The following is a 25599-nucleotide window of genomic DNA, read 5'->3' on the forward strand; positions in this document are numbered from 1 at the left end:
CCCTGACCCTGCTGCATAATGTTTCAACAAGGCTTTGTAGGAAGACATTGTTTCTTAATTTTTTTAAGTGAGGAGGAAACATGAAATGTGTCTGTGGTGTTTTAAATTGAATTGATCGACCTGTTAGCTGTGTACGGTGGCCCTGAAGTGCAAACCACATACCCTAATATGAGTACATCCCCCAAATGAAAACACTCCCCCCAAATACAAGTCAACTTCCCCCAAATTATTGAGGTTTATAGGGGCCAAAACTAAATAAATAAATACTTGGATAAATAAATAATTATATAACACAAAGCTTAAATAAATGACTAATTACATAATGAAATGCCTAATTGACATACAAAATATATAAATTACAAATTAAATGAGACACAAAATATATAAATGTTACATGTATTTGTGTGTATATATATATATATTTATGTTTTAATGTGTTCACATTTATTTATTTATACTTACATTTATTTATTTATCCTTACATTTATTTATTTATCCTTACATTTATCCACGGTGTAACTTGCTGCAGCAAAATAAATCCGTCGTCCGCCGTCACCAAGTCAGGGGGCGGGTTAAAGCCTCAATCTAGCCTGACAGTTACGTGCACCAGGACATTTGTTTGGCTATCGAAGCATGTAGTAAATAGTAGGTTACTTATAATAGTAGGTTACTTAAGTATAAATAGCGTGTTACACGTAAAAATCGATAGCCAAACAACCATCCTGGTCCACGTAACTCTGTCATTATCATGAAGTTGATCGTTTTGGTTGTTCATATTAGGGGGTGTGGTTTGCACTTCAGGGCCACCGTAGTGTGACAACACTATGTTAAATACTTACGTCTTTGGTGTGAAAATATAGTGTTGACAGATCATATTGTTGCACAACAAAGTTCTGTCTCAGGAGATTGATAAATATAATCAAACTTTCAATTCACCATGGCTAACATTTTTCAGATTTAATTGTTTTTGTTTGTTGGTGAAACATCCTTAATTCCTTTACATTTGCTTCTGAAGAGGATCATCAAGAAAGTATAATGTTACACACCTCCTCTTAAGATAAAATATCTTAGACCTTATTTTACTGACAGTTCAACACTGCTTGGAAACAGACACAAACAGCTACTACGGCAATATCAGCAAAATTCCGATAGGACACATACATGCCAAACACACCCATAGCTGATGTGTTTGCCCACCTGTGCCCACCTGTGTCATACCCCCATGTTCATCACATTGTGAAACATCAATTACCTACATATGACAAAATCTACTGTAATACAGTCTTTGAAATATACAGTAGAGTAGGGACTTTCTGTTTGATCTCAAATGCTTCTTATGTTGTTGGTGTTGATGTTCTAATTAAATCTGTATTACATCAGAGGATACGTGGGATGAGAGTGGCTATCATACCATCTATATAGCTGGCATGGTTCATGTCCTACTATCTATACACCTGGCAGGGTTTGAAGTGGAGTTCAAGGTGAGGATAGGGATGGGTACAACTTTACAAATAAGACAGTATTGTAAGTGTAATACATTTATTTGAATTCATTTTAACATATTTTATCACGCATATTTGTTGCTCATTGTTGTCCCTAGTTAAGATTAAGATACACTGTTTTTGAAGGCTGGTTGTGGGTTTGATGTTTTCCTTTGTGATAGTACATTTTCTGTCTATCTATCAAACCCTCCATACACTGATGTTATGGTTTGTAATGGCATTGTTTAAGTGTGTGTGTGTGTGTTTGGTATGGTATGATATGGTGAGTGTGTGCAAGTGTGAGAGTGTGTGTGTAGTATGGTGTCGTGTGTGTGTGTCACTGTGTGTTGTCAAGTGTGGTGTGTGTGCGTGGTATGTGGTGTGAGTGGTCTGGTGTGTGGGGTATGATGTGGTGCGTGTGCGTGTGTGTATATGTTTACCTGCTGCTGTTGGTGAGCAGCTCCGTGCCTCTGCTCCAGAACAGCGTGGGTTTGGGGGCGGCGCGCGGCCGGCACTCCATCATCACCTGGCCCCCTCTGGCTGCCGGCACAAGCTTTCTCACCGGGTGGCGTCTGAAGTCTGGGGCCTGGACTGGAGGCAGGACAGGAGAGGAGGAGGAGGGGAGAGGAGAAAATGGGAGAAGAGAGGAGGAGAAAAAGATGAGGAGAGAGGAGGAAAGGTAAGGAGTGAAGGGGAAGGAATTGAGGAGTAAGAGAGAAGGGATTAAAAGATTTTAAGATGAAGGGAGGGAAAGCAAGTAAATAGAGAGAAAAAGAAGATTGAGTGAAATTAATTAAATGTAGTGAGAACGAAGGAAAACAGGAAAGATGCAATTTCTTGAACTAATAAAGCAGAATTCAATTAAAACCATTTAGCCAAAGAAATTATCTCTATTGTTCCAAATTCAATTGTTTCTCTGCTGGGTGTAAACTTTTACCTTGCACCCTGAGCTCGGCGTTGGAGTAGATGGTGCCATGTTTGTTCTCAGCAACACACTGGTACATCCCAGTATCCTCTAGGGACAGACTGAGGATTTTCAGACGACCTCCATTGACCTCCACTCTGTCCTGGAGTCAGGAAGATAGAGAGGAGGAGGGGAGGATAAAGGATAAAGAGAGGAGACAGAGAAAAATGGAAAGAAGTCAGGATTGTAACATAGGTACACAACTGTGACAAGGCGCAGTCAACAACGTGAGAGGAGAAAAGGAACAGGGGTCACATTTATAAAACTGTGCGTAGGATTCTTACTAAAAGTGTACGTATGCCCAAAAGCCTAAAATGGCGTACACCCAAAAAAAATAAAGATTTATAAAACCGTGCGTACGCAATGTTATACACACCTGTAAGCAATGTTCCCTTTATAAATGACAGATTACCCACAAGTGTACGTATGTGAATCAGCGTTTTACCCCGCCCTGAACACACCCATTTTTAACCATAAATGGCCAATGCAAAGCACCTCATGAATGCTAATCCATGAAGTCTTCTCTTGATTGTTGACTTTGACACAGATACGCCTACCTCCTGGAGAGTGTTCTTGATCTGGCCAACTGTTGTGAAGGGGTTTTTCTTCACCAGGGAAATAATTCTTCTGTCATCCACCACAGTTGTTTTCCGTGGTCTTCCGGGTCTTTTGGTGTTGCTGAGCTCACCAGTGCGTTCTTTCTTTTTAAGAATGTACCAAACAGCCACACCTAATGTTTCTGCTATCTCTCTGATGGGTTTGTTTAGATTTTTCAGCCTAATGATGGCTTGCTTCACTGATAGTGACAGCTCTTTGGACTTCATATTGAAATTTGGCAGAATTTCAAATCCAATGTGGTGGTGTACAGCGCCAAAATGATGAAAAGTGTGTGAATGTATAATATTTATGGACCTGACTGTATAAGGCTCAGTTGTGTACAGGAAGAGCTGAAGGCATCGTGGCTGACGTGTTCAGGGAGTGTTCATACCTGTGTGCTGAGAGGCTGCCCGTTGCGTAACCAGCGGATGGAAGGTCTGGGCTTGCCTGAAGCAATACAGCTCCAGCTCAGCTCTGAGCTGATCTCCACCTCTGAGTCGCTCATTACCTGGAGCCACTCTGGTTGGGCTGGGACACACGACAAGCCATAGTTTACATTTACATTTTTACATTTTTAGTAATTTAGCAGACGCTCTTATCCAGAGCGACTTAAGCAAGTAGGGTGAAGTGCCTTGCCCAAGGACCCAACGTCATTTGGCACGGCCGGGGAATCGAACTGGCAACCTTCAGATTACTAGCCAGACTCCCTCAACGCTCAGCCATCTGACTCAGATCTGGCAGATCTGAGTTAGTGTGTGTGTGTGAACACGCTCCCAAGTTCAAGAATGCATCTGTGGTGTGTGTCTGCCACTGTGTTCATTATCAGCGTGCAACTTTTACACGTGCTGATGTACAGTCATGGCCATAAGTTTTGGCAATGACAAATCAGGGTTTCCCACAGCACTTTTCAGTTAAGGCGGCCGCCTAAGCAACACACGCCTGCCGCCTTAACTACGTCGTAAAAAAAAGAAAGTTGTCCTGTTTTCTCCCTTCCATTCCAAACCGTGACTAACGCCAGTCTCCCTTCTCTGCAGAACGCATTGGAGGAAAAACATTTGCGCCTCCCCCTCCCCACACACCCCGCTGGCAAACCTTACCCTACCACCTTAACCAACACATTTTCTGTCCGAAACCCTGCAAATGTTGTGTTTTACAAAGTTTGCTGGTTCAGAATTTGAGGGAAATGTTTCACATGTTTCTAAAGAATACTGGAATACAGAACGCACATTTCATATTTTTTTAAGCTTTTTTGGGACGAACATTTTCAATTTAGTCCCCTCTTTTACAGCAGTCAATCTGCTCTTAAAATCCAATCAGAATGATAGAGTGATTTCACCTGGCTAGAACTAGTTAACACTTTCCCCTGTGCTGATGATATGACTTACTGCAACCTTTGCAAACACAAAATGTATGTCACTCCCAATACTTTTGGCCACGGCTGTACACATATGTAAGTGAGTGTGTGTTTGATGGTGGTGTAGCTGTGTGTATTGTGTGTGTACTGTGACAGCATACACGCGTGTATGTGTTGCATGTGTGTGCTGACTGTCCACTCACCCTGCACGGTGACGCGTCCCTGGTGCGTGTCACGGCCCTCAGAGTTGTAAGCCTCGCACTCGTAGATGCCCTCGTCATCAAAGGCCACGTCTGGCAGCATGAGGACAGGGCCCTCAGAGCTCTCCTCTGCCTTGGAGGGCAGCAGGCCATCCACCTTTCTCCAGCGCAGCTTGGGCACTGGACTAGGGGAGTGGGAGAGGAGGTGGTCGGTGAGGAGAGAAGAAGAGAGAGAGGGAGATGAGAGAGAAGGATGGACAGGGGGAGGAGAGGCGAGAGAAAGATGGAGAGGGGGAGGAGAGGAGAGAGAAGGATGGAGAGGGAGAGGATATGATGAGAGGTAAATGAGGAGATGAGGTGAGGATATGGTGAAAATGCTATGTCTGGCATTGCCTATGATGGGAATCAGGTTCCCTGTCCTTCAACAGAAAAGTTCTCATTTAAAATAACTTACTTTCCGTAGGCAAAGCATTCCAGCTGTGTAGTGTGGCGAGCCAGGGCGTATGTCTCTGTGGGGAAACGGACTTTGATGCTGGGGGCTGACTTCCTGGGATTGGCTGTGCAGACAGAGACGGAATGTTATACACACAAATACATTCACACACACGTGTACGCACACATACACACACACACACACACACCCACACACAGAAACAAAAAGTGATTATGGAAATAAGAAAATATGTTATGCATGGAGGAAATAGACCCTACTCGCATGCAGGGACACTCGCACACGCACACAATCACACACATGCAAATATGCAAAAACACAAATACACACCATCTCTTTCTCTCTCTCTCTCCCCTCTCTCTCTCTCTCTCTCTCTCTCTCTCTCTCTCTCTCTCTCTCTCTCTCTCTCTCTCTCTCTCTCTCTCTCTCACACGCACACACACAGTACTGTACCGTCAGGAAGTACGGTGAGCTGGGTGGCTCTGCTGAAGGTGCTTTTGGTGCTGATGTCCATGGTGATGGTGGAGAAACAGAAGTATTTCCCGGAATCCGCTGGCACGGAGCTGGCCAGGTAGAGATTCCCCGTTACCTGGGACACGAATGACCCCCCCCCCCCAGGCTGAACAAAACTGGGGAACTCGTTAACAAACCAGCGGTAGGACAATGCTAAAAAGAAGAGAGAGAATTATGTGTTTATCCATTGTTGACATCAGTGAGGCTTCAAATGTTGAACTCTGCAGAATTCTTAACAACCAGACAGGAAGGCATGTGTGTATAAGAGAGGTGGACTTTACGGAAGGGTGTGTCTGTGTCTATGTGTGTGTGTGTGTGTGTACCTGGGTAGTGTGCCGGGGGCTGGCAGGTCAGGAAGACTCCCGTCCCTTCGGTAGCTGTCTGAGGGCTTCTGCTCTCTGGAGGAAAGTCTTGGAGGTCTGGGGAGGAAACAGTAAAAAGATCCACACATTCAGAACAGAGCCTCCTTATCTACACTAATATGCTAATCATATGTTAGAAATATTATATTTAAAAATAAAATATTTCTATAAAAATATATATATGCCAGCTAATGGGTCAAGTCCTTATTTATGAGTCATCTTTTCTCAAAACCTGAAGAAAAAGTTAATTATATATCATTCCGCACAAGAAAATCACTTTATCTACATATTCTACACATTTCATGGTCATGGTTCTTATAAATGGGTCATGGTCCTTAAACATGGATCATGGTCCTCACTTACAGCCAAACTTGAGGTTGGCGGCGTGGCTAACGATGGTCCCACAGCGGTTGATTGCCAGACACTGGTAGGAGCCCCCATCTCGGCCGCTCTGGGGCCCACTGATCACCAGGTTCCCTGCTACCAGCCTGAAGCGGGGGTCCCCCACTTCCACCTCTGTACCGTTCACACGCCACCTGGTGGGCAGAGGCGGCAGACATAATTCATGGTTAAGAAACATGCATTGTGTGCTGTCTGTGTGTCTTGTCTCTGTGTGGTCATGTTGTGTGCATCTTTGCATTGCGGTGATTACAGGGCCTACTCTAAACATGTCTAGGTCATATCATGTTTTTGTAACATTGTGTTTGTCACAGCTATGTTCATCATGTTCTTGTCCCTATCCACAGTATGCCCTGCCAGTACTGTTTCTATGCCTTAGTTTTCCATCCCACCATGTGTTTGACAGTTGTTTGACAGCATGTTTACGTTACAGCATGTAAATAACGGTGACATAAGTGTGTTATGTATGTGGTATACAACTGTTTGTTATGGAACAGTATGTTACAGAACTGTGTATTATAGAGCTGTGTGTTATCGAGCTGTGTTATAGAGTGTTGCTATATATTGTGTGTTATAGTGTGTGTTAAAGAGTGTGTGTTATAAAATGTGTTATAGTGTGTGTGTTATAGAGCTGTTTTATGTGTTATAGAGACGTGTAATAGAGCTGTGTTATAGTGTGTGTTATAGAATGTGTGTTATAGAGCCGTGTTATGGAGTGTGTGTTCTGGAGCTGTGTTATAGAGTGTGTGTTAGGTTACCTGTAGGAGGCTGCAGGGCTGGCCCTGGCCCGACAGCTGAGTGTGACAGAGGCCTCTTTCAGACCTTCAGGGTAGACCACGCTGTTGGGCTGCTCTTCGAACACTGGCCCACTGTCGTGCCCCGACACACACACGTCCCCACCTGCTCACACACACAATCACATAAAAGAGGCCAGGAACCAGTCATCAACCATCAAACCAAATTTAGCACTGAAGATGACCTGAAACATAAATAAAAGCTTCGGAACACATAGCACAAACAAAAAAGACGTATTAGGAGCCTGATAAGTTGCTGAACACATTGGAAAAGTGTCAGAAATATTAATCTATCAAGCGTTGCACAGTCAGTCGGTGAACAAGTTAAGAAAGCTTTGTTGCTTGCGGCCGCAAGGAGACAAAACATCACACGCCATTGTGCTACAAAGTTTGCATGTTGTGCTAGCTACCTATTTAAACAGACCCGCTCTTGACAGTCATTGGTTAAAACAATGCATGCAAATGTTCCATGGCTCTTCTTTCATTGGCTCCCTTGCATAGACCTGGCGCACGTGTGTGCGTGTTTACTCGTGTGCGTCCCTTGCAATGGACATTGACAACATCAACCCTACCCCCACTAGGTGACAAGCTAATGGTCACCAGACCTCAGTCTTCCTTCTAGCTCTGTCAAACAGTATCTCCTTTAAATAAACAAACAAACCCTGCAAATAATATAAATATAGATTCATGGAAGCAAATCTAATAACATTCATAAACTTTGTGACAAACTAAAAATGTCTTATGGATCATTATTTGGACTTGACCATAAATAAATACAAATATGGAAAGGGTGGAATTGACTAAACTAATATGATTGTTTGCAAACCGTTGCATTAGTGTTTAGTTGAATTAGATGTAATGTAATGTGATTTGATGCAGTATATCATCATGTATCATGGGGGGGTGTTCAGATGTTTCCCCCTGACAAGGGGTCTCCATTAGCTAGCTTAAAGACAGGAACAGAGAGGCAGGTGTTCTGGAGCCATGTGTTGAAGGATATAAAAACAGAAGGTGTGTGTGTGGTGACTGGTGAGAGAGAATAACTAGTAAATATAGATGGAGAGAGATGAGTGATAACTGGTATCTCTGTGTGTGTAGGTATGTGTGTATACGTGTGTATATTTATAGGTGTGTGTGTAGGTGTGTATGTGTGTATGTGTGTGTGCGCGTGAGTAGGTGTATGTGTATGGATTGCAACCCTACTGAGATTGAGGCTCCTTGGTGCATTCAGCACCAGGGACAGTACTACCAGCCAGCACCCAAACAACCTGTCCTTCAGCACTAGGAACAGCACTACCAGCAGGCACCCAAACAACCTGTCTTTCAGCACCAGGGACAGCGCCACCAGCCAGCATCCAAATCACTCTCCAGAGTTCTGGCTCTGCAGCTAATTACAGTTTTTTCCGATTTCTTCGATACATTGGTCATAACTGAAGCCACGTTTTTAAAACTCTTCACAAAGTCAGCAAAACAGAAGTGTACGTGGACCAAACTTTGAATAATTTTTCACTACTTTCACACAATATGCATTCAATGACCACATTCTCCAAAATCCATGAACTCTTTTCTCATTCATACTCCCACCACCCTCAAAACACTATGTATTTCAAATGCTTTTTTTCAAACACATTTTTTCAAATGCTAACACACTTTTACCAACTGTTCAAAACACGTTCAAAACCGAATTATGGCAAATGTTGTGCATTTCTGCAGTAGCCAGATTGAATTATAAAACGTTATATTGTATTAGCAGAATATATAATCATTCCATACAAAGCTGACTGCAATTTTTGGCAGTTTTTAGTCTCATAACCAAACAGACAAAAGAGGACGGCTTTGGGATGAATGGAAGTTTGGAAACATGGATCAAGGAAGACAGGTTGGTGGGGAAAGAAGAGAGGCAGGGAAATGGAGAAGGTGTGAAGGACAAGGGAGCAAAAGACCAAGAACAAGGTCTCTGATGAGATAAGGCAGGAGAGAGGGAGAACTCTAACCATCACAGTAGCCTACTGAACAGCAAGAGTCATTACACTATACTAGTTGTTTTTTGTTCTTACTTGCAATTGAAATATCATTGATATTTAATTGATATGTAATTTTCGTATGTATATTACAGATACAGATTATATAATGATATTGAGAACATACGTAAAGGACACTGAAGCAAATAGCTGCATTTTGATTTCATTCTTAGACTTTTGAAAAATATATTTTTTTTCTTTTTTTCCTGAAACATTTCTGTCTATCATGAAATACTGGTTCATGTCTAAAATCATTTAAACTGCAAAGATAAGTTTCAATAAAAGTTTAAAGTTGTTAAGGTCAGTGTGTTGTGAGTGACAATGTATGCTTTCTGAGAGAGAACTGTTTCTGAGAGTGTTTTGGTGATTTGAGTGAGTAAATAAAGGCTTTGCAGCATGAATGCATACATCTTCAACAGTTTAACATTATTTTGACGCTCCTAGTTCATGTTGTTTAAAAGCTATTGACTTTTGAAATGTGTAATTTGTTGACGGTCCCTAAACGTACGCGTTGTTTAGGCAGCCTTAAGCATTGGCTACGCGGCCGGTCGTAGCAGTGCTAAACACCGGTTAAAATAACACAATACTGGGCGTCCGAATATCGGTTGAATATCGAACTTCAAACTAACTTTACCACAGTCATCTTTGTTGTTGCTTTGTTGCCCAAAGAATTCACGAGTTAATGTTATTAACCTCAATTCAACAGGAAAAGTAACATTGCAACTCCCTATAGCCCTGCACTTTTGTAATTATTCTTAGTCATTAATAGATAATTGCTTAACCCTTGTGTAATCTTCGGGTCATTCTGACCCATCAGTCATTGTGACCCACCGTCGTATTGCGAAAACTTTACCGCATACAAAAACAAAGTGAAGCATTTTCTTTTAACCGTTGGGCTGTCTCAGACCCCCCACATTGCAACGGTTAAAATAAAATATTTTGTTTTTGTTTTTGTATTGGGTAAAATTGGGTAAACACAACGATAGTTCGTTATGAACCTTTGGGTCATGTGAACCGAAGGCAGCACAAGGGTTAACACCTCATTCCTCCGGTGTGGTCTGCTGTCCGTGCCTACGATTTCTTCCTTGAGTTGAAGCCTTCTATGGTCAGTTTGCGCCTTCCTTGTGTTCAAATGAAAGCAACTTCGGTGGCGGTGTGGGGAGGGTGGATGGAGTCGTTTTCGTGCGGCATTTACTTGCATTCGGATATTAGAAATTCGCTCTTGCAAATGTCCGATGAGCCACAACTTTTTTTTGTTTTCAAAGCTGCCAACTGGGGTGGCAGCTGGGGTGGCAAGGCTAGTTTTACCCCGGTAGATCCGCCCCTGCATGCTGCTCATTCAAATTCTTAGTCTTATTTTTATATATATTTTATTCTTTTAATTGTTATATTTTAAAATTGTTTAGTTCTTAGAATGAGTTTAACTATTGTACTTTTTTACTTGATTTAAGACCCGTATATGTTTATTGTTTGCACCTTCCTGCCACAGTAAATTCCGTGTTTGTGTAACATACATGGCGAATAACCCAAATTCTGTTTCGGATTCTGATTGGGATGGGAGAAGAAACCCACCCAAATTAGCTTTGGTTAAACCGGCGTGGGAGGAAATTGCCACAATTGTTACAAATAAAGTTCACATACATAGAGATTTCTCATGAAAATCTTTTTCATGAGACATGAAATTGACATGAAAGAAATAACACAGCCGTACAATAAATCAAAACAATCTAACGTAACTTAGCAGGAAGAAAACCCTGGCCTCGCCAGCAGTGCGCACGGGCCAAGCATGCGCCCTTAAAGATCCTGTAAAGTGGAATTAAAAACGAGTTTCAAGTTCTCCACACCACAGAATAATGTGTTATTAACTACCCATCCAAATTCGAATGAAAAAAAACACATTAAAATTAAGGCTTTGAAATCGTAAGAAAATCATCAGTCTTCTCTGTTCGAGACTGGGGGGGCGTGTCGCCTGAAGGAGCTGAAGCTCAGGGAGTCAGGTGGCTGAGCGGTTAGGGATTCAGGCTAGTAATTAGAAGGTTACCGGTTCAATTCCCGGCTGTGCCAATTGACGTTGGGTCCTTGGGCAAGGCACTTCACCCTACTTGCCTTGGGGGAATGTCCCTGTACTTACTGTAAGTCGCTCTGGATAAGAGTGTCTGCTAAATGACTAAATGTACTGTAAATTGTTTTTCTGAAACTGGAAAATAGCACCAGGGAACATTTGCGCCGGAACACGCCTCCTTTTTTCACTTAACCGCCCCCGGGAGCGCAAGGTCATTCCCTAATTTACCGACATGCGTCTGTGGAGGGAAAAGTCCACTTTGCGTCGAGTGCAAACTAGGAATGATACATGCGTTGTTGACAAAGTCAATTGCGCTGGGAGCAAGATAGGGCCCTCAGTGTGTTTGTCACAGGGTGTATGTGTGTAGGTGTGTGTAGGTGTGTATGTAGCCTACTATTAAACTCCAGTTACTGGACCATCCTTTCTGTAGACTCCCTGAGAACTGAGTCCCTTCATTGTGAGAAGCTCTATGTCTCCAACCTGCCCTCCACCCAGGAAGCATGGAGCTCAACACAAAAATAACCATCTTCAGTTTAATGGTAAACATAGTTTTTAAAAAGAAGATTCCGTAATTATTCACTTACTTACATATTACTCACAACCAATGTGAGTAATGTGACAATGACTAAGGGTCGCTTTAAAATCGTATAATTTACTGTTGTAGAAATGTATTAGTGGCTATTCAAATTACCATGCATATGTGTCTAAATGTCAGATGAGTTTACAAGACAGATATCCCAGCACACCAATACAATTCCACACCACAAAAAAGAGAAAAATCCTCAATGTGTTTTGAGGTTGTTTATTCCAACAAAGGCTACATGTCCATCAATCATTGATGAGATTGCTGAATTATTGCAATTTAGACATTGAATTTTTTTAAATCTCACAAAATCTATATTCTTCCACCACCTGGACTAAAAAAACACCATTAAATTGTAATCTTCCAAAATCATCCCCTAAATGTGAAGTACCCCATTTAGTCTTTCCACATACACCAACACCCTCCACATACACCAACACCCTCCTAAACTCTTCAGTCTGATAACCCCAATAAAAATTATGCATGATATCTGTCTGTGTGTGTATGTCTGTTTGTCTGTCTGCCTGTGTGTTTGTCTGTCTGCCTGTGTGTTTGTCTGTCTGCCTGTGTGTGTACGTGTATGTGTCTGTCTGTCTGCTTGTGTGTGTGTTTGTGTGTATGAGTCTGTGTGTTTGCATGTGTGTGCATGTGTGGGTGTTTTTTAAGGGTTTGTGTGTGTCTGTATGTGCATGCATGTATGTGTATTGTGGTAGCCCCAGAGTGAGGATTAGGGTTAGCACTCCCAGCACCAGGGTTAGCCCTATCAGCACCAGGGACAGGAGCCCCGCATGGCTGCGACTAATTCGCCAATCAGCAGCCTGGTCCACTAAAGCTGAGCTGACGGGGGTCAGAGGCAGAGAAAGGCGTGAGGCAGGGAGCAATGCCTAGAGAAGTAAGAGTGTGGCTGCAACACTGCGACAAGTATCACTGACCGATCACATAATTATAGACATGTGGGTGCCTCATGTTTTGGTCGTGAGCGGCCGACCCAGGTAGAGCAAGACTCCCCGGAAGATTCTTTAGTTTTGTTGTCGAGAGCTTTTTTACCGTTGTTTGTCTCCAGTCTCCTGAATTGTGTGCATCTCAACCCTGTGTCTCTCTGGTGGCTTGCCACATTGTATATGTGTGTGTGTGTGTATGCGTGTGTGTGTATAAGGAAGAAATAACTCACCAACAGCATAGCTGAGAGCGGCATAGCTGAGGACCAGTAAGCACAGCAGATCCATCTTCAGAACCAGAACTGGACCAGACTGGATCAGAACCGGATCAGGCTGGATAAGAACCACTTTAGAACTGGATAAGACTGGATCAGAACCCCTTCAGAAGCCAGACACAAAAAAGGGCTGTGGAACCCAAACAGAATAACATGTTAGAGACAAACCTTTCCTATTCTCTCTCTTTTATTTAACACCAACTATTGTATGTCAATAAAACGTGTTTCTCTTTTGACATAAAGTATTTATGTACTGTATCCATTCCTCAACTCAAACTTTAATCAAGTACAAACTATTTTCTTTAACTGCTAACATCCATTGCAACTTCTATTCATGTGGAGGGAAAGTATTGTTAGAAGTCTTCCCTCATTTCCTGATTGTGTGTGCATACATACAGTCTCAATTGGCTTTTTCCATACAATCCCTAAATCATGTTGCGATGCAGATGGAGAGAAAGAAATAGAGAGAAAGAGGGGAGAAATTGCGAGGGGATTAGAGAAGGGGGGAGAGGAGAGTGAGAGACACAAGAGTTGCGGGATCTCTGTATGGCAAGAGAGAGAGTGCTACGGAGAAAGAGGAGACAGAAAAATACTCCTTCCTCTGGGTCTACTGGGGGTAAATACCCATCCTCTGAGGGTTACACTGGGGGTATATACCCCTCCCTCTGAGGATTACACTGTTATATATACCAGAGGGGTAGTGGGAGAGAGAGAGTAGGTTGAAAGAGAGGAGTGAGAAAGAGAATGGGGTAAAGGAAGAGAGAAGAGGCTGAAAGAGAGAGCAGGGAGAAAAAGGAGAGAGAAAAAAGGGGGTGGAGGGAGAGAGGCGGGAGCAGAGGGAGATGTAGATAGAGAGAAAACCCTCTGAACTGAATTAAGTGGTGCAAGAGAGGGAAAGAGAAGTAGCGATAGAGTAAAGCAATTAAAAGGAGAGTTAGAGGAAGGGGGAGAGACTGAGTGAGCTGAAAGCATGCAAAACAAATAAAGTGAGAGAGGGAGAAAGAGAAAGAGAAGAGAGATAGGCTCATCAAATCATCTTCCAAATTAATGGACTATGGAGGAGCAGAACAGAGGAGAATATCCTATTGTTCTCTGGTCGTACAGCATCCTGAGCTGCTGCAAGCTGTCTACAAACACTCTCTTCACTGCTTCTGATCATGTTCTATACAGTAGGTGGAACCTGCTTGGATCATAATGTGGTATTAGATTAATAATCATACAAATCTATTTTAATCAATACATTTTAAAATCATACTAGGACACTGTAGAATACTGACACACACATTTATTATACTGACACTGCTACTTATGCACACAACCACCACACACAGCAATATGCAGCTGTGTAGTGTGTGTATGAGTGTGTTAGTATAACTACAAAGCCCTCATTTATCTATCCACCTTTATCAACACACTCCTCCAGCAGTGCAGATGAGTGGGTTTAAATCAAGGCTCAATAAATCCTGCCGGGTGTGTGTATGTGTGAGTGGGCCCTGTGGTCAAGTGGATAAGATGGGGTTTGATTATTGGATGAAAATCCCCTTGTGTGTGTATCCAACTGATAGTTTCCCACTCGCAGAATTAGAAAGACATCTCCTAATCTGCTCTGTTGATGAGGGCAGGAGGCGGCACGACTATTCTCTGTGTGTACATCAAACAGAAGACGGGGAAACATTCACACACACAACCACACAAACACACCACACATTAACATCCAATCTGAATCTTTCTCTATTGTACGCAGACACACAGATACATGTGGCAGGCACACATAAACACAAACAGTCACAAGCACACACACCTCTGTTTATTCAATGATCGAGATGATTGAAGACAGAGCTTGGAGAAGGAAAAAGGAAGAACACCACCATGACTGGAATAACAAAAGACACACCTGCACACACACACCTGAACACACACACTCACACAAACACACCTTGGGCCCTATTTTAACGATCTGAAACGGAAGTATCAAAACGCGGAAACACAAGTAACTTTGTGGGCTGGATACCTGTAGAGCAAAGTTTGCAGTCGATGTAATGCACATAGAGATTATAGCAAGTGCTAATTTTCAACTCCCGTCCCTGTTGCTATTATACCAGCGGGATAAATGACTGCGCCTGGCACAAATCTAAAATGGGTTTGTCTGAAGTAGCTACATTACTCATAGGCGTGGTTTGGACAGGGCTGGGACAAAAAATCGGCCCAGGCATTTTTGGCCCAGGTGGCCCACACCCACCGTGATTGGTCAGACACATTCCCTGCAGACAGTCCTCTTAAAATCTGCGTGCATTCTATGATATGAGTTGCCTAGTGTTCTGCATTCATGTGATAGTTTTGGATCCTTCAAGAGGGGTCTCAGGACTTATCTGTTGATCTTACACTTAAATAATTAATTAATTCTTAGAGTTATGATTTGTATATTTATGGTATTTTATAGTATTTTTTTTAAATTATTGATATTGTATTTCCATTATTGTTATTATTACTATTTTGCTTAATATTGGCTTAGCAACTTTTAAAAAAAAGTTTACTGTTAATTTTAACTATTGTAAGACTCATATTTTGTCGCTTTGGACAAAAGTGTCTGCTAAATACAATAACCACAACCCTTCCCAAAAGCTACAATAAAGCTGAGAGTAGGATATGCCCTGGAAAAGAGCATCAATACAAGAGAAGCAGTGTATTCACTCACTTTTTATTGACGATTTGGAGGCCATATGGTACACAATTTCCATACTCAAGTGCAAGTAACAGTGGAAAGCTGCATGGCCCTCTGAACAGCACTGGATTATTACCATACAGATACCTTTTGATACCATTTTACCTATGCTTGGTGGCCGCAGTGGTTAAAATAGGGTAACCTAGTAGTACTGTGTCCTTCAATTTAGCTAGATAGATCATTTATTTTGCGTGGTATATTCCCATAATCTTCCCCTTCAGTAAGTATTATTCATGTTATTGAATTGTTGCAGTTACGACGTAAGGCGCACATAACACACACACAGCCTCCCTCCCTTCCTGAGAGTCCCCTGTTAATTTGCCTACTCCTTACCACGTCGTCAACTACTCTTTCTTCCATCTTTTCCTCACTCGCTCCCATGGCCCTGTCATGGTCACTCACCTCCTCCTGGGCTTCTTCCCTGACCCTGTCAGTATGTTTCTGCCTCTCTGAGCCATGCCACCTCTCCTCCTTCCTCTACAGGTAATGCTGATGTTGAAGCAGCTAAAGCCCCCCCAAACATGTTCGAAATTTTCGCACATTTTGTGGAATTCGCCTGTAGATTTTTTTCTTTTTCTCCCTTAACTTTTCTGCGCCTTCCTTGCGCTTGGTGGTCGTTTCTCCATTTTAGCGATGCTAAACCAGCATAAGCATTAGCCAACAGCTCGTGTCTCAGGGCCTGCAGGAGGCGATATTATGAATCAGGGGAAGGGGGTCCCTGGATTTGATTGGGTCAGGCCAGTGCCAATAAAGAAAATTAACCAATGGGCCGCTGTCAGTTCTCTATGAGCCGGCCCGACCAAAAATAAATCAACCAATGGGCCGGGCCGCTGTCAGTTCTTTATGGGCCGGACCAAATTATATTGGCGATTCGGCCCAAAAGTGCGTCGGCCCACGGTATGCCAGATGGTCAGTCCAGCCCTGGGTTTGGACGTAACGTGCAATAAACCAATCAGAGCGTTATCTCACATTCCCTTTAAGAGCAGGCGCGCTTGTTCCATGGCGGATTGCTATTATAACGGAAAATTTGCCAGGCACACGCCAGGAGCGGTTCACAGCCGAGGAGACCGACGTTCTCGTCAGGGCCGTAAAAGATAGAGAAGTGACATTGTATGGGAAAGGCAGAGCAGTTCTCATTGCAATAAGTTGCTCACTCATGCTGCTCATTCAAATTCTTATTTTTATATATATTTTATTTTTTAAATTGTTATATTTTTAAATTGTTTAGTTCTTAGAATTAGTTTAACTATTGTACTTTTTTTACTTAATTTAAGACCCGTATATGTTTATTGTTTGCACCTTCCTGCCACAGTAAACTCCGTGTTTCTAACATACATGGCGAATGAACCAAATTCTGATTCTGATTCTGATTGGGATGGGAGAAGAAACCCACCCAAATTAGCTTCGGTTAAACAGGCGTGGGAGGAAATTGTCATAATTATTACAAATCAAGTTCACATACATAGAGATTTCTCATGAAAATCTTTTTAATCATTGACATGAAAGAAATGTAACACAGCCATACAATAAATCAAAACAATGTAACGTAGCTTCGCATGAAGAAGACCCTGGCCTCGCCAGCAGTGCGCATGGGCCAAGCATGCGCCCTTAAGATAGCAAAAGTCCGCTGTGCGTCAAGTGCAAAATAGGAATGATACTTGCGTCGGTGTACAAAGTCAATGGCGCTGGGTGCAAGATAGGGCCCCTTAACACACAAACACACATTTGCATACAAACACCCACACCTGAACACATACACAAACCCCACACATCTGCAAACACACACACACACACACCCATCAGCTTATGTTGTTGTTACCAGTTTTGTTAGACAAGCAGGGAGGTATGCTGCTCAGAGACTGAACACTGTCTAAAACTCCTCTACTCACCTTCTTTATTACAGAGTTTTGGTTTGCAGAGTCAATACTATCATGTTCAAGACCTTTGAACTGAGAGACCTCAGTACCTCTCTCAAACTGAGAGAGGTACTTGATGCAACAATCTCCCTTAAGAGGCGATCCTTGGTTCACCTCTGTCGGTTCATACAGCGTGACGCTGGATGATGCCATCACAGTTGGCAAAGCCATCTGTGTGTCATGCTCTATGAGTCTAGTCCTGGTACAGACAGACACGGGGGGCCTGGCCAAGTGTGAGGCAACACACACACATAAACCCACACAGACTAAAACTAGCCATGCATTATTTACTAAGTCAGGAACCGGGACAGCAGCTGAAAATTAAAGCATTTGACCAGTTTAAACAATGGACACTAGCACACACACTCAGTGCCCACTACACATCCATGGATCATATCTGACTATAAAGTGAAAGACTAGAGGAAAGAAAAGCTTGGAAATAATAATCATATTGTGGAAGCCACACCAAGATCAAATCAATATGGCTATTCTAATAATGTCTTCACAGCAGTGCTATAGAGTTAGTGTAGGAGCCAAAGTTCAGCCATGTGTACATTAATGGGCTGAGTATCTTCTGCCTCATCTGCAGGCGTCATCCACACCCTTCATAGGGAGGAGGAGCGACTACATTCCAGGTGTCTATGACAGACACTGAGGTTCAGACGTCTAGGAGACACCACGGTCCAAACGTCTTTGAGCCACTACGGTCCAGACGTCTATGAGAGACACTGCAGTCCAGACTTCTGAATGTTGCTACTCTGTATGTCTGCATGTGCATGTGTAAATTGGATTTTTGTGTGCCTGTGTGTGTATCTCTGTGTGTGTATGTGTGTGTGTGTTTGTGTGTGGATGGATGGCCAAAACAAGGTATGGTATCCAAAACTTCCATGAAGGGTGGTTATGCCAAGTTGACCTTCAGAAAAGACGAGAGTGAGAAAAGGCTGTTCATAGTTTTGACCTTTAAAAACAGACGAAGTGAGAGATCATTAGGGTTCCTACCGGAGGAACCCTAATGATTATTATTATTTTTCCTCTCCTCCGCTAAATGGCTCAATAGCTCCTCTCCTCCGCTAAATGGCTCAATAGCTCAAAAAGTCCTTGACCCGAATTTGGCCCAATGATACAACAGGTCACTTACTACTCCCAGATGGCTAGTGGCCCATGTACGCCCATAGGTGGTGCTATAAGCCACGCCCAAAGTCTACGTGATTTCCTCAGCGCCCCATTACTCCAAAATGCCTTAAAATTGGTATACTTGCCTTATTTCTCATGGTGAACAAAAATGCCTCAAGGACCCATAAAGTCCGCCATGACAGATTTGGCCGTACTGTCCAAATTTGGTACAACCTTCAAAACCCTTCTCTTCATAAACCATAGATCCGACTTGAAATTTGTTACAGATGTGTAGAATACATGTCTTTATATAGGGTGACGTGGATTAAGAAATGCAATGGCGCAATTTTAGATTTGCGCCAATGCAAGATGGCTGAAAGGGGTGTATTTATGTAAATGTACACATTGCCTCAATATCTTTGTGTCAATAAATCCAATATAATTTTGACTGATGGTTTTTCAAACCTTTGTGCCTTCAAGATGACATCATTCTGAAGTACCATACGCAATTTCACCTTGATATGTCAATATATGATTGAATTCAATTGAATTGGTCAATAGCACGCGTGCTCCAAATTCTCAGACCCATCCTGCCCCTTGACACTAGGGTGACCACCTGTCGCACTTTGCGTTGTGTCGCACAGCATTATTGCCCCGCACGTCGCATATTGAAAATGCTGTGCGATATAGCGCAAAGCGGGACAGGTGGTCACCCTACTTGACACACGCGCGAGCTTGGCGCCTGTTTCATTTTGCTTCCAATCGCAGCTCCGCGTTAAGAATATAAATTCTTTTTCGGCGGCCATTGTTGTTTTCAACTGGAATCGCCTGATAGCCGTGTTGGAGGCAGCCACGTTCGGTAAGTCCTATTTTTACACATTTTAAGTTAGAATCAATGATTGGGTTCGTGAAAGTACACTACTCTTGAATTATGGTGAAGGTTTGGGCACTTTGAAACCTTTAGATCGTGAGTTTGAAGTGAGGGAAAACCGAACTCGAAAAGTAGCTAGCTTTTTCCCTCTGTGTTTATAATTAGTATTTAGCATCTCGGCGAATTCTTCTTCAAAAAGGTAGAGGAGGGCAGCTTTTAGGAGAACAAGTGATTCCCCACAGACCTGTAGGCTCAGAATTGTGATTTGGGTCGTGAAAGTCTTTGTAATTGGAGTGAGTTTGGACGCAAATGAGACCGCATAGGCTTAGGCGGCAGCCATGCTTTGGTCGCGTCATGTTCATAAATTCACCAATTTACAGTTCGGTTTACACCAAAAAACACGAGCAGGGCAGCCTTCAAGAGATGTGGGAATTGTGCTTTTAGCCAGATGTTTTTTTTTGTGATTTGGCAAAACGTGCAAGTGGAGTGAGACTGCGTCCCGGGGATACTGTACATTGTTTTGACGTTAGCCTCAGAGTCAGACTCGGCTCGCAGTGTGTAAACACTTTTGTATTTCACTCAATTCTACTCCAAAAACGTCAGGGAGGACTGTTTTTTGTAGACAAGAGCCTGCTAAAGATAGCCAGTATCTCGGATGTTTCAAGGCGAGCCTGTTTCATTCGTCATATGCCCTGAGAAAACGACCTACCTAGGCTAGTTTTGCCAATTTCACTAGGTCAAGCTATTTAAAGGTCTCTGACAGTCAGAATCACTGTTTACAGGCAAAGGTCGAACTGGTCTTTGGTCAGATGTGTATATTGACCAGTTTAGAGCTAAATACTCTTGCTAGAGCCTGGAATCGAACCAGTGTTTTGAGTGACTTTGCATGGGTCTCCAACACATTTGGATTCAAGTTCAAGTAGTGCCACTGCATTTCACAGTCATAACTGAAGTCTGTATCAAGTGTAGATGGAAAAAGCTTCCTTTTTCACTAGTGCCATGGACCCTTTCTTCACTTTAACAGGTCATGCAGAGGGCTGCTCAACAGAGCACACTGAGAGCAACAACAGAGGACGCTCGGTGTAACAGAGGATGCGACAGAGGATGCTGAGAGCAACACAGACCCCTTGCTGGACTACCCCTCTCTAGCTGGACAGCTTCTCTTCAGCCCTGCCCCCAAGACAGCTTCATTCAGCTGCCCTGCCCTGCCTGCCCCTGCCTTGATATCTCAAAAGATCACTGAATTCCAGCTGTTTAAACTTCAGCCACATCTTACGATTGTGGTAACTGACCACAATGGTTCTCAACACTGAGAATAGCTCAGTAGGCTAAGACAGTGCACTGCAAGGAGCAAGGTCATAGGTTCAAATCCAGCCACAGTCTTTTGGCCTGTCATAATTTTGATTTTCTGTTTAGTTAAACAGGATGACATCATTCTGAAATACCATGTGCAATTTCACCTTGAAATGTCAACCGTTTCTTAACCTTTGTCCCAAAGTTTCACTTCCATGAAGGGTGGTTATGCCAAGTTGACCTTCAGAAAAGACGAGAGTGAGAAAAGGCTGTTCATAGTTTTGACCTTTAAAAACAGACGAAGTGAGAGATCATTAGGGTTCCTACCGGAGGAACCCTAATGATTATTATTATTTTTCCTCTTCTCTGCTAAATGGCTCAATAGCTCAAAAAGTCCTTGACCCGATTTTTTCAAATTTGGCCCAATGATACAAAAGGTCACTTACTACTCCCAGATGGCTAGTGGCCCATGTACGCCCATAGGTGGTGCTATAAGCCACGCCCAAAGTCTATGTGATTTCCTCAGCGCCCCATTACTCCAAAATGCCTTAAAATTGGTATACTTGCCTTATTTCTCATGGTGAACAAAAAAGCCTCAAGGACCCATAAGGTCTGGCTGAAAGGGGTGTATTTATGTAAATGTACACATTGCCTCAATATCTTTGTGTGCAATTTCACCTTGAAATGTCAACCGTTTCTTAACCTTTGTCCCAAAGCTGACCAAAGCTAATACTCAAATCACACAGTCGGAGCACAGCTAGATAATCAGCGTCAGCGCCCCTTGGGTACCCAGCACGCAGTGCGGTATGTCAAATAGGCAAAGACTTGTGGAAAATAGTGCGGTTACAACAGCCGTGCAAGGGATTTCAGTTGTTGTGTTTGTTCAGTTAGTTGTTTGTAATGTTATTATTTATCAGTTAATATAATCTTGTTGGTCACCCTGATTATGCATGTTGTGTATTTTAATCGGACCAGAGAGTCCGCTGCTGTACTGCCGTAGGCTATTCTCGCAAGGAGCTGAACATGAGCTCTGCCCTAGCCCAGTTGCCCACATGACTATTGGTTATTGTGCATTGACTGAAAGAGATCAACTCAAGAAGATTTACAATATCTGTGGTTATTCAGCCATCTTGGGGAAAGTTTGAAAAGAGTACTGTGGTTAAAATGTGTCAATTGTGGGAGGCATGTTTTTGGACTACCTCTAAACCTCATGCGGCCGCCGCAGAATTTCTGCCTTGGCATGACCTGTGCTGGGAGAGAGGGAAACAGCATGGATGGAAGTTGTGTGTGGGCAGATGTCTTTATATACGGTGAAATGGAATACAAAATGGCTGAAAGGGTTGTATGTATGTAAATGTCCACATTGCCTCAATATCTTTGTGTCAATAAATCAAATATAATTTTGAATGATGGTTTTTCAAACCTTATTGGCTTCAAGGTGACATCATTTTGATGTACCATGAGCAATTTTATGCAATTTTACCTTGAAATGTCAACCGTTTCTTAACCTTTGTCCCAAAGCTGACCAAAGCTAATACTCTGCCCTGTCTACTCATTTAAGCACAACAGTTGGTGTGTAGCAGAGAGGATAGAGAGACTGACTTGTAACCTTATACTCATGAGTTCAAATCCCCATTCAGCCTATTGTTGTTGGCCAAACATGAAGTAGTTTTGCTCTCTTGTTGTCCAACTCTTCATCTTCAACAGTGTACATGTTTATAATATTTTGCGGAGGAACCCGCATCGCTGCTTGCAGCTATATTTTTGCATTATTTTTACCAGTGAGCTTGATGCTTAATGTACATTGAGCTTGCTAGCTTGTGATAACCCTAAGCCTAACTAGCACTATCTGAGATTGGAGACATGGAGATAGTCATGGTGGTTATATGAACTATTCTGTTCATAAACCCTTCTACACAGTGACACACATCAAGACAAAAACAAAGGAAAGATACTCAAACTTCTTCCAGTGAGCTGTGCTTCCAGGATTGACTCAGTTTGAACTTGGCAAGAAAGGGAAAAACAAGCTTTTTCTTTCTCTGTTAGAGATTGATTTAGACCAAACCTTTCAAGTGTGGTACCCATTTATGACATTGACATGGGTTTGCTTTTTAGTGGGTGTGATAGGAAAGGTAGTGAAAATAACACAAAAACGAAAACAGTGTCTGATTTTCCCCTGTACTTGAGTGACTGCTCAGGGGCATGGTCTGATATTCATGTCTTCAAAATCAAAATGTCAAGATCACAATGATAGGCTTTGTCTCACTGGGCCTTTAAAGCTTGATGTTGAGGACAGAGGAAACCAGGGGTGCATGTATGCTAATGTGTCTGTGCATGTGTGTTTGTGGGTGTATCTTATCAAACTTATTGCATTAATCTGTGATTGTGTGTGGGTGTCATCTGTTCTTTGCTCTCCTCTTCTCTCACACCGCATGTTCCTTCACAGAGTCAATAGATTTCCAGTCATAAAACATTTAATTTGATCATAGTGCAGTGCCATTGATTCCCCTGCCCATGATGCAGCTGGTGATTAAGATGTTGGTTAGTTGATTCGGTGTTAATTTAGATGGAGTTGATATTACTGCACATCCACTTGGATTATCAACAAACATGTTTATTCATGAACATAACAACATTTACTTATCTACACAACAACAAAGAAATCCACTTTATATCGTATTGCTTTTAGTTAGGACGGTTGCGTAAAACTCTTTGTAATACTGTGAAGTGATTTGTTGAATTAAAAGCTGATTGACTGATTCGGGCAGCGTATTGGTGAAAAGGGGCCGATTTATTTTTCGTGAATAGCTCATCAAAACAATGTCACATGCTAAGTTTTTGGGTCCTGTGTAAGACAAAGACTTCATACAGTGGTTCTCAAGATAATTGAGACACAAAAACTAAACACGCACACAAACACACAAACAGATAGAGAATCATGGACGTTTTATGGGAGAAGTGCCAATCAAACAATAACTATGGTCCGTGTCCATCATAAAAGGGACAGTCACTGTGGCATCTTACTGTAAAAACAAGTCTTTTTTTTGGCCCAACCCTGAAGATCTTCTTTGCTATTTACAATGTCCTTGTAGTGTGTGACTTCTGGTGTAAATAACAGTGATGTGGAAGATGACTGAGGGCTTGGATGGTAGATACCAACTGTGTGACTTCATCTGTGGAGTACACTTGGACTGCAGTGAAAGACCCATTATATACTGTGTGTGTGAAACTGCAAAATAGAGAGAGAGGGAGAGAAAGAAAGAGAGACAGAGAGAAATATAGAGAGACAGTGTGCAGGAGGGACATGAAAGTGTGTGTGTGTTTACAGCTCATTGGGAAACAACAGAGATCATATGAGAGCCCTTCTGCTCCAGTTAAACAGTGAGCTCTTTACTGAAGAGCACTCTGCTTTTATAGCAGGGAATCACACAAGGACACATGCATTTTGGCAAACTCTCAAACACAAACACACTCAAACAGACAAACATACACTAACACACCTAGGGAACAATGAATGGATGCACGTTAATGGAACATATCTATGATAACGTAAATATAGTCTTACTCTCTCTTGCACACACACATTCTCTCTCTTTTTCGTCTTTATCTCAACATCTTCCACATAACCGCTCTACTGTGTTCCCATCTGGAGGACAAAGTTTATAGACATGGTCGTGTGTGTGTCTGTCTAAGTGCGTGAGTGTGTGTCTGTGTGTGTGTGTGAGGATGTCTGTGTGCATTTATCATCAAATGTGAAATGCTGTGACCCCTGACCTCTGACTTTTATCCATTAAACCTCCCACCCTGACTGGAGTGCTTCTTTTCCGCCACTCAGGAACAACAGGGCTCCACAGAGGGCCAGTGGATGGGATATGAGTTACAGCTGACCCAAGGCTATGGCATCTGCACTTCTTAGGGGGTGAAAGAAGTTCAGGACATTTCAATGACACAATTGTAAGAATGCCTGCTCTACAGCAAAACTTCAGAACTACAGACAGTGAAATAAGATCTCCTTTCTTTGAGTGTCCTTCTCTGGGCTATCTTCCGTCCTCACACTCCCACTGTGCTGTTGTTTCTTAGTTGTAGATGACAGGTAACACTGCATCTGCCTGTTGCTTTTAAAACTAATAATCATCAACCAGAACCAGCTTGTTGACGAACACGAGTTACAAATCGGAGAACACAAGTTACAAATCCCTGCATTTGTGTGTGGATTTTTGGAACTTTCCTGACGCGCTTAGAATCACAAATGCATTTTTTCTAAAAGATATTCTCTGCAGCCTATCAGATTGTCTCTTCCAATTTTAACCAATCACAGCTTGCTAAACGTTAGCCTAGGAAACACTTAAAATGACTAAACATGGATCCTGCCATTCTCAAGAATATTCAATCATGTATGATAATCGGTTTAATAAGATTAACAAGCAATATTTCACCTACATGCTACCAGACGACATTGCTCGTGATCTGAAGGAGATAATGTCCATTATTATGGGGAGTCAGGTGGCTGAGCGGTTAGGGAAGCGGGCTAGTAATCAGAAGGTTGCCAGTTCGATTCCCGGCCATGCCAAAATGACGTTGTGTCCTTGGGCAAGGCACTTCACCCTACTTGCCTCGGGGGTAAGTCACTCTGGATAAGAGCGTCTGCTAAATGAGTAAAAATGTAAATGTAAATTATGGCAGGTTGTTG

At 42.5% G+C, this 25599-nt stretch overlaps 1 protein-coding gene across 1 annotated transcript in view; it reads right to left on the reverse strand.

The window, feature by feature from the left end:
* cntn2 (contactin 2) overlaps positions 1–25599 on the reverse strand; it is a 53927-nt gene that overhangs the window by 21106 nt on the left and 7222 nt on the right. Inside the window, exons 2-12 of the mRNA XM_067238823.1 lie at positions 12953–13124; positions 7080–7221; positions 6286–6458; positions 5884–5979; positions 5489–5713; positions 5378–5380; positions 5051–5135; positions 4600–4781; positions 3434–3570; positions 2419–2548; positions 1922–2072 (exon numbers count right to left, since the gene is read on the reverse strand). Coding sequence (XP_067094924.1) covers positions 1922–2072; positions 2419–2548; positions 3434–3570; positions 4600–4781; positions 5051–5135; positions 5378–5380; positions 5489–5713; positions 5884–5979; positions 6286–6458; positions 7080–7221; positions 12953–13007 — 1379 coding nt within the window. The 5' untranslated portion in view covers positions 13008–13124. The remainder of the gene's footprint in view (positions 1–1921; positions 2073–2418; positions 2549–3433; positions 3571–4599; positions 4782–5050; positions 5136–5377; positions 5381–5488; positions 5714–5883; positions 5980–6285; positions 6459–7079; positions 7222–12952; positions 13125–25599) is intronic.

This window comes from Osmerus mordax, chromosome 1, assembly GCF_038355195.1.
Source record: "Osmerus mordax isolate fOsmMor3 chromosome 1, fOsmMor3.pri, whole genome shotgun sequence".
Lineage (NCBI taxonomy): Eukaryota > Metazoa > Chordata > Actinopteri > Osmeriformes > Osmeridae > Osmerus > Osmerus mordax.